Below are 16,503 nucleotides of genomic sequence, written 5' to 3'. Positions count from 1 at the left end.
CTTTTCATGTAAGGAATAGATTAAAAAAAAAAAAAAAAATTTGCTCACCTACCAAAACATTCCTAACAAACAACAGGGTAAAAGAAAAGGTGGCATCATCAGAATTGCATATGTGAAGAAAAAGAGAATTTTCCATACCACTTTAAGTCCCAGAAGAGGAAGTTTTTCCAATGTCTTTTGTTCTCAAAACATTTTTGCTTCAGATTCTAAACCAGCACATTCAACTATTCAATTTGCTGTTCAATAATAGGGACACAGATTGCCTTTTTAATGCATACAAACAAACAAACAAACAAGTTGTATCTTTCTTCTTTAATTTTCCCTGTGTGTGTTTGTTACTTACTGACATCAAATTTCCTGCAGGCATCCTAACCTTGCAATTGGAGAAACTGCTCTAGGGTTTTCCAAGTGTCTAATACACCTGGATAAAAAGTGCTAATTGTAACCAACTTCCATTAAATGACAGCAGTAAGGCACGAAATATGCTTGATTTGCAGACACTAGCGCCATTGGGAGTTAGCAGCAGATTACTAATTGTGCAGACCTTGAACATTCCCCTGGCACTGACAGTCTGGGCTTCTAACATAACGTCAGATTATAAAGCCTTTGTTTCTAGCTTGCTTTCCTAAGGAAATAAGGCTTAGGCAATTGTGCTGCTTCTCTGTACATGTATTTGAGTGTTCTACCTTCCTGCAATAATTTCTGGTCAAGATAAATTTTGTAGGAGGGTAGAGGTCAGAAGCATAAAATGGCCTTAGCAGTTTTGTGAAAAACAGGCAGCTGGGTAGATATCAAGCCTGAGCTTAAGTTCTTCAAATATCCTGGCTTTCTAGGCTTGGGTATCCTTGAGGAGACAAAAAAACAATTCTGCTGAAGTTCCTTTAATGCTGAAAGTCCAAGGGTGATTTGCCATATCACATATTTAACGGGCTGCAGCTTTGGCATCAGATCACCTTTACTGATCACGTGTCAGACTTGGTTCCCATTTTTTTTTTCTTTTTTAATACATTTATTTACTTTTTATATCCTGCTTCAGCTTAAGACCTCAAGTGTGCATCAGCCATCACCTTGCACGGATACAATCTTATTCCAGCTTCCTGCAGAAAAATTCAGGGGCCAATGCTTTACCTTCCCCTTTCTCTTGTTCTGCTGTTTCTGCTTCTGTTCTCCACACACGTGGGCACATACTCTTGGCTAGGAGGACACCACCTTATGGCATGCAAGCTTACTGATGGCTCCAGTGGCATTACAAAGCTCATTTCTACATGCAGCAACATGATTATGGAGAAGGTGAGGGCGAGGCTGAGTGAATGTGTTTCAACACTTCTTTCTTGATATTTATTACCATGCCATAACATTCCTGCAACCTGGCCTGCTGCTGCTCCAGCTGCTTGTGCAAGCTCCTGATCGAACGCAACAGTAGAAGTCTTCGGTACATAGCTAGCTGTAGCCAGTACTTCTCCTTTTCTTCCTTTTTCTTATTTTCTAAAGTCTTCGTTACTTTTGTGGTCTTCATCCAAATGGCCAGGCGCAGACTGCAAGGGGCCACAACGCCCTTAGTGCTGCTCCCCGCATACTGTGTGCTGGCACCCTGCATGTGGCAGCACCCAAGGTTCTTCACTGCCTTGGAGGGCTCACCAGCCACCTTGGACACCTCAGGGGGATGTGGTACCTCCAAATCCTGGTTGCAGTCGCAGCAGAGGCTTTTGGAGCACAGTAAAGTAATGTCCACAGGTTTACAGACTGCCAAGGGGTACGAGGAGCCCTCTGCTGGTGCATTTACAGCTGTCAGCTGGTACTTTGCCAACCCAGAGGCCCTGCTCTGTGCCTGGCTGCCACTGATGATCTCTGGGCCAGCAAGGGCTTTTGCTTGGGCCACAGCCTTGCTAGAGAGGACAGACAGTCTTTCTGGCACCACTGAACTTCCCTTGTCTTCATTAAGGCTGGCCAAAAACAGATTGGCAGGGCAACCAGGGGATGCTGTTACAACATCACAAGTGGGAAATGGGTCTTCCTCACTGTTATTTTGGATCTCCTTTTCATCTCTTGGTATTACATCTGCTTTCTCAGCCATTTATTGCATGAGCTACAGAAACTTTCTGTGAACAAAGTGAAAGCGAGAGGATTTCATTTCCACATACACACATGCATGCACACAGCAGCCCAGTGCAGAGTAACATTTGAAAAAAGAACCTGTCCTTGTATTTAACCAATGGACCTATTAGTTTTCTAATAAAGCACAACCCTTGAGTCACTTCAGGCCATTTCTTGTGATTTGCATTGGATGTTCTTCGAGACACAACATTAATCCAATAATAATTAAAATGATATACTGTACTATTAACATTCTCAAATCTTTAAAGCATAGTGATCTACCCCTGCAGCACTGGCTGTGCTGACTAATTAAAGAGAATACAGCTGTAAATGGGTATTGTAAGCACTTCTCCCATTTAAGAACACAGCTCTAGCAAGTGTAGTTTGTAGAGACGGGCAAGTTATCAGGATTGATCAGCTCTAAAGAGAGGTAGATGTACCACAAACAGCAGGTTGCATTTAAATGCCCTCTCTTAGATCAATCTGTCTGCTAGCAGTTTGTTTACAAGATTGCCTTTTCCCCTCCTATTAATTCTAACAGTAGAGCTATATTAGTACAATGCTAGCTATAGACAGGAAAAAAAAATACTCACCGAGGTTAGTGGGGGAAAGAATAAGAGTTACAGTGCATTGTGTCTGTGCATCGTGTTTTCTTGAATATGAGTCAGCAAAAACTGGAACAGAAACATCACTGTGCAGAAGCAGGAGCAACAACAGCATTACTCAGTTCCACCCAGCAACAACACAGTGAATCCCAATCACTGAGAAGTGCAGGGTTGGCTTTTTTTTTTTTTTCCTTCCTTACTAAGAAGATGTTCTTCCCTGGCATCCAGCTTTATGTCACCTTTGAGCATCAAAATGAAAATAAAGATTGGATGACACTACTTTTCAGATTCAAAAGCAAACACACCTGATCCGCTCAATCTACAGGGGGAAAATATATATGGCCCATCCTATTCCTGTCAGTCAGCAAGGAGCAAATAGAGCACCAAAAAGAGGGTGAGGCATTCTGGACTCCAGTGTATACATGTTTTTCTTCAGAGAGAACAAGCTTAGATAAACTTTAGATGTATGAAACAAAAGTGAAACAAACTTTCAGTGCCAACTGAATGCTAAGCATAAAGGCAGTCAGAAGCTGCAGATTTAACTGTCTAATGTACACCCGTATTTAACTACGCTTGCCTAATCTTTAAGAAAAAGCTCCGCATCCAACTCAAGTATCCAAGAGAACAGCAGACTTTATCCACACCTTTGATGTTTAGAAAAGCTACCTTCAGCATCCTCTCTCAGTTGTAATGCCAGAGAAAAAATTCAAAAATTGTCTATCTGCATCTACAGAGATGAAGTTGCTCCAAGGCTTTCTCTACTCCATTCTGATAATATGAATAAAAGAACCAATACAAAATACCACGCAAAATCTTCCCAGAGCTGGGAAAGAGTGAAGGTAGATATTGTCTCCACTGCTACGTATGCTACAATAAAGATGACCTTTTTTTTTTTTTTTTTTTTTAGTTTTTCATTTGTATTGGAGATCCTTCTTTCTGATTAATCTGTTAAATGGTAAATGGCATATAATTCTAATCTTGAACATCTGAACTCTAGCTAACAAATTCAGATTTATACCCCAAGGTCAAATTGAACACAGGTTCATTGTGAATTTATATATAGAGAGAGATATAGTATTGAATTGGTGAAATAACTAAACCTGCTGTGTTTATGTGCCAGATCATGCTGTAGATTATATAATTAATAATAGGAAGAGATTAATATACAGTGAGTCAATAAACTGCAAGGTTATATCTCACCAATTCTCATTTATCTGAATCATGAGTCGGGGTAATTGAAGAATATAGAATTAAGATACTAGGGATTTTACTTTATTATACTCCATGAAGGATCATTATAATACAGCATTGTACATGGTCTTTTAGCTTTGGGTGCTCTTCTCTCCAAAGCACTGCAAGCATATCTTCCATCTACAAAGAGGATAGCAGATGAGTGCTAGGTAGTACATTGTCTTCAGCTACATTTCTAACAGTGATAATATTGTTTTTCACTTCTAACTTTACAGCAGTTTGCTGCAAAAATAACTATTTTCTAATAGTCTAACGGGGCATGATAGAGCAGAGATTGTTTTTTCTTTTGTTTTTTAATTGCTGTACAGCTTAAATTTTTACAAGGCAAAAGTTTTACAGGTAGTGTTGATCTTTGAAGGGGGAGGAATGAAAAAGCCATTTTGCATAGCAAATTTGTTAAGTCAAAAATAACATTAATTTCTTATAGGTGTGGATCTGGACGGGATAAGTGACATTTGACACAATCAGCTAAATTTAGTTGACACAATCAACTAAATAAAACTACAAACAAAATCAAAACTCATTGAGCTAGATGACTTTTCATAGAATACAACTACTTCAGCTGAAATCTATGAAATTTAACATCAAGAAGTAGTCAGTCAATTGGATTACCAGCTTCAGAACAACAGAAATACAGTAAGATAATGTAATGCTAAAATGCCATAAAATGCAAATGGCATTTATAGCTAAGTGTGCATGCATGTTTTGTTTTTATCATTTCTTCCTTTGTTCAAAATTTTCTAAAATTTCACCTGCAGCATCAGATGGATTTTTTCTAGATTCAGTTCCTGCCTGAAAGTAAATATATATCGAACATTTTAGATTTCAGCCAAAGATTGAGATGTTTGAGCAGTCTTATGGGCTTTCCAAAAAAAATAATAATAATAAAAGGGGGGGGAATGAATGTGAGGAGGCTAGGGGACTAACAGATGCATTTGCCTTTTGTCCTATTGACGGACTGGGAAACAACGAACAAGAACACAGTACTTCAAATTGAAACATGTAAATTCTTGTTCTGAGATGATACAACAATCCCCTCCCCTCCCCCCCCCCCCTCCCCTCCCCCCCCCCCCCCGCCCATGACAGCTACCTTGACAAAATGACTCCTACAGGTCAGCTGTCTTATTTGCAATTCAGCAGTTTAATGGGAAACCTGAGAAGACCTGCCAGTACCTTCTGTGAGACACACATTGTGCCATTCCACTTGGTGATGAAACTTTTGGAAGTGTTTGCTGTTTTAACTGAGAATCTGTTGCAGGTAGATGTTGGATGTCTCTTGCTCAGTTCGGACTTGTTTTCCTAGGTAGTATCTGTGGGAACCTTTACAGGCAGAAGCTGCTTCACATTTCACAATGAATACATCTGTCAGCTGAGCACAATGAGCATTTCAGTTAAGTAAAATGAAAGCCAGAATGCCTCCAGTTGAGGTTCACTGCATTTTATTCCCACCCATTCAAAGGTAGATATGACCACAGAAGTTTCAAGATGTAAACCCTATGTATCTACATTCAAGCTGTCAGTCTTGCACACACCTACAAGGTTTATGCCAACAGAGGTTTTAATCCGTTGTCCTCCATCAAGTATCAGCTATGAGAGGTACTTGTCCACTTACAGGCGCAGGTCCATAAACATATGCCAAAGCGCTCTGTGCTTGCATGTTTGTGTGATCATGGCTTAGTTCTCACTGGCACATCTCAACATATCACACGGGGACAGGAAATAAATGGTCACAGGAGAATCTCTGCAGATAGTTGTGACAGTTAACCCTCCCTTTCTCTTTCCATTGTAAGGACATTCCCCAGCTTGGACAGTCATGAGGACAGGAAGATGCTTGGCCTTATAGCTAAACACAGTTATGAACAGCATCAAAAAGTGAGAAACATTGGTGGAGATATTTTATTGGAGTTACAAGACTGTGGCCTGGGAAGTTATGTTGTTATGTATTTGGGTTTGGGGAATACTTTTAACAAAGTAGTAAAAAATATCCTATTACACAATAGTGTAATTCCATATTTTATATTAATTGCTCTTAAAGATCAAAAGCCATATTCTGTCTGTTAATGTACAAACTCACGTGGTTTCCTATGAAATCGATGAGATCCACATGTGTATATCTGAGACCTAAATTTTTCTCCAAAGATTCTTTAAAATCCTTTTACAGGGCAGCAAATCATAGAAGAAAGTCATATGCTCCCTTTCTTCTGCCTCCATACCCAAACCAGACATGAGTTATTACAGGCTGCTCTGAATTACACTGGATGGTAACGGTACCCAGAGGGGCTGCTGGCCAGCCAGGGATTGCCATCGCTCAGCATGTGCCGCTCTCACCCTCATCCACACCTAGTCATTTCTGCAGTCCTCTCATACTAGCAAAGAAATGCAAAATAAATGCAGCCCAGCTTCACATGCAGTCCACTGATGATATCAGGAAGCACTCCACATATTTCAGTGGCAGGGACGATGGGACATCTCAATGGCCTTCTATGGCCTGACAGAAGGAAATTAGGTATCTGCACACATTTGCAATGCAATCATATGTGCAGATAATCTGGAAGTTTTGAAGACAAAAAGTGAAGTGAATACATGATTTTACCAGTGGGGAAATGTTCACTGGTTTCAAACATCAAAGTGCAGGAATTCCAGCTGACTATGTTAAAGACAGAAAACAGTGAAACAATCTGCCATGACTGGCAAAAATTAGCAAGTTTGCTGTCAGTCTCAGCAGAATTGACCACAAGAGGTGCAAATCTCTGAAAGAATAGCTCAAACTAAGGTTGAGTTGAGTTTGCAAGCTTGGAAATCTCATGAGAGCAGATGCCAAAATGACCTGAACACTAGGAAGGGCTTGATGACAATTTTCACCACAGTATTTCAGCAACTCAACTTCTAACCCTGCTTGAGTCTAAATATTCCCAGGGACACAAAATGAAAAATACACTCATATGGTTTCACAAAGATATCCTAAAAGCAGAATGTGTTGATTTTCAAGGCAGCAGCTGTTCTCCCTATTATCTGTGTGGAAAGCATTAGCTTGTGATTTGAATCCCTGTTAACTAAGAAAAACGGTGTCATTGCCTAAACCAGTTAACTGTGTAAGTCTACATTCCCACTATCTGATCCATGAAGCCATCTTTTTATGTTGAAGAAGCCACAAAGAAGTTTCTAAAGTCTTGTTGTGAACTCTGGGATCTACTTCAGCTAGCACAGTAAGCACTTACCATTGCACAGAGACTGAAGTGGAAAGGGACCATCAGCAGGCACACGTAGCTGACATGGTGCCTGATTTTCCCTCATCTCAGCAGACAGATGTGTATTGCACAGATAGAGTGGGCATCAATTTACCCACTGAAATGGGTGGACTTCTTTCAATGCAAAGCAAGCTCTTTGCATTTCTAGAGCAGGTTAAGAAAGTTACACAGTGGAAAAATAAAGGAGGAAGACTTAGATGTTCACGGCATCTGCAGCATATACTCATAATGGGGCTGGGAAATGAAAATCTTTATACTGAATTCAAAGAAACATGAATCTTGAAAACTGCCTGTTTACCCCAGTTACAATTTCTTTTTCTAATGGAGAGAATATGCTTGTCTATAATTCATTACAATTGTACTGAAAAGGTAAAACGGATTATATGCTGAAAAAATGGATTGTAAGCAATACCTTCCTTTAAAAGTTAGAGTGGAAAAGAAATTCCAAAGTATCAGTGAAAGTTTGATTTTTTTTAATTTTTTTTTCCACAATAATGAAAAGATTATGCTTTACGGTAGCAAAATTAAATATGACCTTCTTCAGTGTGATGGTGGTCTTGCCCCCCCCCCCCCCTTTTTTAAATCTTTATTTTGAGGGGGCCTATCATATTGTTCAGAAAAAAAGCCTAGGAGATGGAGAGAAAAAAAAAGTAGGAAGATCACGTAACCTGAAACACTGTTACAGCCTTCCTATGGAGGAAAGACTAAAAAATTCTTCCTGCAGAAAAGATGGTACTTGAAATATATTTGAATAACTTCCAGTATTAAAAGATTTAAAAGTATTGCTCATATATTGTAAGAACTTCATGCTTAGCAGGTAAGTAGTGGATTACCCAACCTTGCCATTAGATATCAAATGTGAAAATGAATATACAGACAACTCATGTGTCTAGTTAAAATTCACGTCCAGTACGCATTGAGGGAAAAATCCTTTCTGCTGAGGAATACATATACAGACTATGTCATTTTTGATAATTGATGCTTATGTTTGCTTTCATTTTGACATTTGATCATAACTGACAAACTGATGGCTAGTAAAGAAGAAAACTAAGCTGTAAGAATAATAAACAGAGCACTGAGAGAGATGGAAGAAAAACATGGGAGGAAAAATTGAGGAAGTGGGGCTAAGCTGCAAACAGGCAGACAAGTAATTGCTTGGTGTTTCACCACAATTTGAAATGAACTTACAGACCTTTTCAGAAGCCAATGCATTTAAAAAAAATAAATAACAGCAACATGGTTTTAAAAATGTGTGCGTTTTCTGCCTTGGCTGTTAAGCTAGGATAATAAGAAGAGAGAATATTACAAAAATTATACCTAAGGTAAATTTTTTGTTAAAAACTCTTTCAGACCAAGTGGCAGGGGGAAAAATAAAAAAAATAAAAAAAACATGCTGTTTCAGCCTAACCACTTCTGTGAATCTTAAGATCACTCAAGAGGACCTTAACTCTACAGAACAGTATCAAGAAGTGAAAACACTACATCTACAGACACCTTCTTAAAAATTCTGTTTTCTTACTTAGTATACCTTCCTACTAAGTCTACATGTCAACCCCCTAAGCAATCCAGTTTTACTCAGGAGTGCCTGCACATATGTACCTAACGTTTGTGTTGTTCGATACAAACAATCAAAAACTTTGCTCAAGCTCACTTAAGGTCAGGTTTGCTTACTTCTTAATACACCTGAAGTTGCTAGCATGGCTGAGATGGGTGAGACCAAGTATGCAGCTGTCACCAAAACCCACAAACTCAGCACTACATAGTGTCGTTGACCTACACTTCAGTGATAACAAAGTTAACAGATGACTGATGGGGAGAGAAGGCATATGGACCACAGGGTCCATAGTACTTGACTACGTCTTTATTTTGTGTTGTGCAGCAGCCTGGATTTTTGCACCCTGCTTCTAGGGGTTAGCCTAAGCATGGAAAATTCTTTCATACTGGCAATTTCACTTTTATACCCAGAGGCCCTTTGCTCAGCTTCTATCAGAGTTCAATCCATTGTCTGCAGAATTATTATCAGCTAAATCCCTATCCCCTAGAAGTAAAAGTTTTAAGAGTTTAGAAAGCAACAGAGAAAATATAGCCATATGCAGTTAATGAAAGACGAGTCTCCATGTTTGGTTATTTATTTTATAAATGTGTATCTACATACCCTTTTTTTAAACATAAGAACAGATACAGAGTCCAATTTTGACTTGCTTGAATAGAAGACAGGCTAAAAAAGAAGAATCTGAGACACTACCCCGCTGAAGTCTCAGGCTGAACAGAAGAAATCATGTATGACTACCAGAAACAACAACCATAGTTAGGTAGTGGATGTCAGAATTAGGTAATGTTTCCGCATACCATTGAGGTTTCCTGAAGCTCTGCCTGCTTGAACCCCCATTGAATGTCCCCAAACCCCTGCCCTGATCCCCAGGCAAAGGCCCTGCTAGAACCTCACTGACACATGTAGTCCCAAATCCTTGTCATACACAGAAGGTATTAGCAACCTGCCATTAACTCCAGTGACACCAGAACACAATTTTATCCTCAGTTATGCTCACAGAACTTTCTTTAGAGCTATCTGAACAGTATTAAAAAGCACAGAGCAAGAACATTGCCAACTATCCATGCATTATTTACCACCTTGAAAGCTTTCTCCCTATCATATCTAAAACTTCAGCTAAGGTACTACCAGCCACACTACATTATTTACTCCAAAAGAGATCCCAGCAGTTAGTGGAGGTGTTGTTCTAATTAAGATTTTAAAAGCAGAAAGCAAAAACAATGTTTGACCTCATGCTTGGAAAATTACTCACACTTCCTTGCTTTCCTACGCGAGATTGTCTTGATAACAATAATTGCCAGTAGGGATGTGAGACAGTGAATGAAGGAAATAAATAAATAAATGCCTCCATATGTGAACTCCACTTCCTTAGGCACAAATAATGAGTCAAATGAGCAAAATATCTGCAGCTCTCTCATGTTTTGTTGCTGTACATACACCAATGTGCAAGAAGCTTTCCAGAGACTTCTGTCATCAATAAGGTAAGTGATAATTCAAAATGCCAGACTACTGATTTAAGGAAGTTGCATTAATCTCAAGGGAAAGTTGTTTTGTCATTTTAAAAGGGTGGCACACCTCTACAGCTTCTTTTGGTACAGGTTGTAGGAATGAGTACATGACATGTGCCAGAAGGAAGTGGAATTGGCCAAACAGAGCAAGTTAAGGCAATCCAAAGCTTTGAGATGGGAAAAATAGATCCATTCAGAAAGACACATAGTACATGTATGAAGAACACCCATGCAAACCATCTGAGGACTTACTTTCTTGCTTGGAAGAACAAATTGCCCTTTCTGAACCCTGCTCATTTTGCAGACAAAGCCACCAAGCTCATTCAACAAAAATACACAAGTTATAAGAGACAGCACCTAATCTAGATAATTTATCTCATCCTAAAGTCAGTTTTTAACAAACAGGAGAAACTGGCATATGGAATAGGCCTCTCTTAACCTCAATTTGAAATGACTCAACTTTCAGATGACTGTCCACAGTAGTACACCTTAACCACAAGGCGCATTTGACTGGCAGACTGAAAGACCAGCCTTAGCACTGTTAAAGCAGGAACTCTTGCCCGTATATTTTAAGTCTTTGGATAAAGATGTAATGGATCAGATTTAGTTATTAGTCTCTTTAGTCATGCAGCTCACAAGAACAAAAGCTTACCATACAGACATGGCCAAAAGTGAATTTGGCTGGGTATCCCATCTCAGGAACTTGGTGAGTAACAGCAGATGATCTATACAGTAAAAGAGCAGATCACAGACAGTGTGATCCTTGCACTGGTATAGCCAAACACCTTCTGGCAAGCACTGCTTACAATGTTTCCTAAGCTTGATGGTACATCTAGATAACTGTTTAATACTCATGGACAGAATGATTTGCCAGTTGTGCCTTTTGGCTTCCATAACATCCCATGGCAATGAATTCTGCAATTGCATTCTACGTTACATGAATAGCATCATTACCAATAGCACAGACCACACCTTTCCAGGGATTCAGTAACATGCTGACACCGTCTAACTTTTGTCTCATTTAATCTCATGAATTATGAGCACTACAAAGATTTCCATGTCTTTTTTTTTTTTTCCTGAATATGAAAAAGTTTTTTTAAAGCAACAGCTATCAATGGACAAGCAATCTCGTATACTTCTGTGAAGAAATGTGTCTTTTTCACACAGCTCAGGCTACCATATACCCCAGGCTGGCTGATGCTATTCAGCAAAAATGGCAAAAAAAATAGCATAAATAATTATTTGCAGCAATAGAAAGAGATGTGAGTCTGGGAAAGGACAGTGAATCCCCTCACTCTTGGAACATCCTGAGTAGGAAGTAGTGGAGAGTTCAAGGAGAAGAAGAGACAGGGGAGACCAGCAGAAGTTTTAGAGTGAGGGTGAATGAGAAAGAGACAGAGAAGGCAAAAAGAGGTCTTTAAATTTCCACCAGCAATAAGCTGGAGAAAGGGGAGTGGGAGGGACAGTGGAGAGACAAGTTAAAGGGATTGTGCTTCTGTCTTTGCCAATACAGAGGGAGTAGGAAACCACCTGGACAGCTTCTCTCCCAAGTCTGTTGCCCTAGGCGACTGTTTACTTTTCCTTTGCCCAAGATAGCGTGAGATGTTATAAAATGAGTTTCTACAATGCTCTGAGTCACCAGAATATGGATGAGATACGTGGATTCAAGCCACCTTTCAAGATTGTTAATCTCTTCTGAATATCCATTATGCCAATGATACATAACAAAATCACTGCTGTAATATGATGCATATGTCAACTTTAAGGATACAGTCCCTGCTCAGATGACATCAGCACAGAGACACGTCAGCATGGTGGATTACCAGAGCAAATGCTTTAGCATGCAATGTGATACAATGCATTCTAACAATTGTTCCCTTATGTTTGTTTGTGTCAGGTTTGACGTGCCTATCTGCCAGGACAATGCTCAGGATCCTTTGCATTGCTTTGCAGAGGCTGATTATGTGATCAAATGCTTAAAGCACATAAAATCACTTCCAAGATTCAATGAGATAGATATGCCAGAAAAGTCAGTAGGTGCTTGAAATAATTGATGCTAACAGCTAGACCTGGATTTTTCAAAGGAATAAGTGGTTTTGTTTGTTTTTCCTAATGCACTATCATATAAACTGCCTAGAAGTTCATCCTTGGCATAATGTTCACATCAAATGAAATTCACCCTTTAAGAAAAAACATACAGAGGGTCCTCCCTGAAGTGGAAAAAACAGTCTCTGAGTAGAGCAGATACCCTGTGAGCCTTCTTACCCTGTGCACATGCCCAGAACGACACAGCTCTGACTCCAACTGAATGATAGAGCAAATGCTTGCAGGACTCAGAGGCTCAGCACTGAGCTGTACCTTTCAGCAGCCCTTCTCCCCCAGTCTGTGAAACGCAAATTCTTTTCCAGTGCAGGCAAAGACCCGCATAGAAAAATTGTACATGCGAATGGCCATACATGGAAGAAGACAGGTTACCTACTCTTAAGTTAATCACATTTATATTGCATTTTCAGTATACACTGAACCATCACACAGTCCCCAAAGTAAAGTGTGATTCCCATCCAGAAGATATGGGCAGAAGGCAAAACAACTGTGGCACTTGCCCCAAAGTCATGATCTTATATAAAGGCTTCATCCTGTGCTCCCAAGTTTTGGGTCTAGTCTAGTACTAATGGCTGACTACACATCTTTGAAAGATCTTCAGGCTCTCAGAGGTATTTAGGTACTGAAATCAATGAGAAGTGATACCTATACACTTCCAGAAATCTGTCTTTAATTTCAGCATCCCATAAATCTCTTTAATGGAGACATCCTTCATCCTTCCTGCTTCACAAGCCAGTTGTGAAGCTTAATTACATGATGATTGTGAAGTCCAGTAAATACAAGGTATATTAAGAGTAGTTAATGAGATTTCTGTCACAAGCAGACTCTCTCTTGTGAAATATTACTCACATGTTGCAGAAAAAAAAAAATCAAAAAGAAAAAAATACAGACATTCAATATAAAACAAATCCAGCCTGATTACTTATCAAGCTTACTTAACAGGTTATACAACTCAGTGACATTTACAAACACAGCATGGACAATAGCATAGACTTTTCTGGCCAGCACAGAAGTCTGTCAGCTCATATATGTGTCAGTTGTTATCTCGCAGTGCCTGGCCAAGACTGGGACCCCAGACCTACAAGGGCTCTGTGGAATCTAGGGGCTTAAATACCTCCAAAGACCTGACACAAAGTCCTGTCCCCCCAAATTTAATGTAAGTATATTGGAAAAAGATTGACTCAAATTTAATTATGCATACTCGGTAACGCAGTCATACCTTTGCACTGAGTCCCATGTATAAATAGCACACACATGGCATCATGGCCATTTGTAACATATCCAGCCAGTTCAGATTCCTCACACTGCTTGAACCTTTTGTCCATAGCCTTTGCATGACTAAACCACCTTGTATTGATAGAAGAAAAGAAAGAAATATTTCCCCAAAAGCTGCTAACATACTGACCTATGAATTCATTTCATAGCACAATGGAAAATGACTAGATGACTACGTGCACATCTAAGACTGTAGACAAAGTGTTGCTCGCTTATTCAGGCAATACCAAAGCATACAGACCAGCCAGGATAGAAAGACTCAGAAGAGGAAGACAATTCCTTAAGACAGAGCTCTTAATCACACTTTCTTCTGAGACAGAACAAGCATACACCCTACCTACACTGCTGCTGAGAAAATACATTTCCTGTTAACAGTTATGGTACAGAATTCATGGAGACTTTTACAGAGATTTTCAGGAGTAATTTTCAGCACACAATGCCTCTTGAAGCAAGTTCTATTAATATTCACTAAAGGAAAACTTGTTTGTTGACCTAAAGTGCAACTGTTTCCTGCTCTCTTATTGTGAAATTATTTAGGTCCTGTGGGAAAACTGTACTGAGCTTTTGACGCAAATATTAAATTTCTATTTAGATGTACAATGTTTTAATGCAAATTTTCACCATAAAACCAAATGCTCCATTCAGTTAAATTAATAGAATTACAAAAAGATGTAATGATAGCAATTAAGTCTTGAAAATGCAAATTTTATAGTCAAGGACAATTACCTCATTTATAGTATACTGGAAAGATGCCAGATGAAGGTAATTCAGATCCCTCTAGCTTACAGTTATATCATGAAGGATATCTTAATTTCATTAGTACAACAAAGATGGGTGAGCAGTTAATACAAAAAAAAAAAAAGAGAGAAAATTTGACCTTTCTCATTTCATTGCAGTTAGAATACATAGATCTCACTGAATTATTAGTAATATTTCTATCTACTCCCATCTCTGAAAGAAAAAAAAAAAAAGCCTTTTTTATTAGCAGCAATGGAACATTAGTATGTAAAAGGTCAGCTTCATTCAGATGCTTAGAGCCACCTGTACCGACATCACAACAGCTGTGGACCATTCCTTATTTCAATGTTAAGGGCGCATATAGCGTTAGATCTTGGCTTACAAGGTCTCAAGCCATGGTGTAGGGACACAACATTTTGACTCTGATATGATTCAAAACATGCCTGAAAATTTTTTTTTGCTATTACTAGTACACCCCTACCTCCCCCAAACAAGAAAGTCAAATATCATTAGTTTTTTCCATTAGCAATGAAAGAATGATAAAGTAGATGCAGAATACAGAGCATTATACCGTAGACTGTCTAGTGTGCTTTGAGGGAAACACAAAGCAACTGTTTCATACAGATTCTTTAGCATGTTATCAAGTTCAAATATGAGTTTGAAAGACTCTAGAGGTGCTTATTCCTTTCCTCCCTCTTTGCTGTAGTAGCTAGTCTTAAACCAAACAGGTATCCAGGGAAAATCATATTAAACAAGGTACAGCATAAAGCTTACATAACAAGTCTTTACCTTTCCCAGTTTTTCTTCCTGGCCTGCTGTAGTCACCACAGAGAAACAGAAGACCCAAAGGAATGGGCTCACTGAAGATCTCTATCTCCCTGAAATATTCTACTTACAGCAAATTCCCTTCCCAAAACCTGCCACATAGGCTCTGGAGAGAGCTGAAACCTCCAAAGACAAAGCAATGAACTTCACCTTTTTTCCTTTCCCTGAACACAACTAACAAAGACAACATGAAACATTTTGCCAAGAGAAGAAATAGCTGCTTACTCTCAAAATTTGGTAATTTTGCTGTTGATCATACACCCTGGAACCACCCACAAGCCTCCTGCTGGTAAATCTTGGCACCCTGTGTGGGCAGGTGGTGAGGGACCAGATTTATAGCTTTGAACACCACATACTGTGACAAGAATGCGACATTACAGGCCCCCTGGACACCCCTCAGAATGGGTCTCTTGCACCCAGCTTACTGCAGAGTAACAAACAACCTGTACATATAAGGGACACAGGAGTTTTCTTCATCCCAGTGTTACCATGACAGGGTAGACTAATAATTTTCAATGGCATAATGCATATGTGCAAGCCTTACTGGGAGGAGAGTCTGAAAAAGTGAAGCTGTTTTATTAATCTGACCTACAAATTCCCTAAATCAGTTCTTTGGTGATTTAAAGGCACCATTTACCATAAAATATAAAATATGTGAAAATAGAAAGACAACTATGACCTGAATTGAGTTCAGTATTGATTTTAATAACAGGGCTGCTGGCTATTTTGTTTTGAGGAGAACAAGCCTATTCTGAAGGACAAAGGTACTCTGAGCAGGGATTGTGCTCTACTGTATTCCTGAATTAAAATAAAGCTGACTGCACATGGTCACATGCTGCTTTTGCATTCTTGGTCATTGTCTTGTGAAAATAGGAACAGGTCTGGTGCTTTTTTCCCCCCCTCTAAGTAGAGAGTCAACATGTGCTCACGCATACCTGTAATGCCATCTTTATTTTGCACTACTCCCACAAATGAAATTCCAACCATGCTAAGGAGAGGTGAAGAGATACTTTGAGACCTTAACATGTCAAAGTTTCACTCCACATTTTTTCATGTCAAGGACGCTATCAGTTACCTCTCCTGCTTGAAACGAATGGATGACACCCTGGTTCAAGGAAAGTCATTGGCTCCCCATGGGGTTAAGATTTCCTTCAGTTAATTCCATCTCCTACCAAACAAGAGCAAAGTTAGACCTTGTGCCACTATTGACTTCATCCCATGCTTTTGATGATTATATTCCCTGTACACCTGACAAGTTAATCTGAGCTTGTTATTTATGTAGATGTATGGACTGATGTAGCATT

At 39.3% G+C, this 16,503-nt stretch overlaps 1 protein-coding gene across 4 annotated transcripts in view; it reads right to left on the bottom strand.

Annotated features, from left to right (window-relative positions):
- Positions 1-25: 25 nt before the first annotated feature.
- LOC308189331 (uncharacterized protein) overlaps positions 26-16,503 on the bottom strand; it is a 30,684-nt gene continuing 14,206 nt past the window's right edge. For 2 of the 4 annotated variants that reach the window (XM_080579265.1, XM_080579263.1), the window contains one exon: positions 26-2,099. In XM_080579265.1, coding sequence (XP_080435391.1) covers positions 1,280-2,074 — 795 coding nt within the window. In that variant the 5' untranslated portion in view covers positions 2,075-2,099 and the 3' untranslated portion in view covers positions 26-1,279. Of the gene's footprint in view, positions 2,100-2,687; positions 3,599-14,362; positions 14,629-16,503 lie in introns of those variants that run through there. The other 2 variants (XM_080579266.1, XM_080579264.1) reach the window with 2 other exon arrangements.

The sequence above is a fragment of the Anser brachyrhynchus genome (assembly GCF_964034855.1).
Source record: "Anser brachyrhynchus genome assembly, chromosome: 2".
Taxonomy (NCBI): domain Eukaryota; kingdom Metazoa; phylum Chordata; class Aves; order Anseriformes; family Anatidae; genus Anser; species Anser brachyrhynchus.
This window is presented reverse-complemented; position numbering and strand designations above follow the sequence as displayed.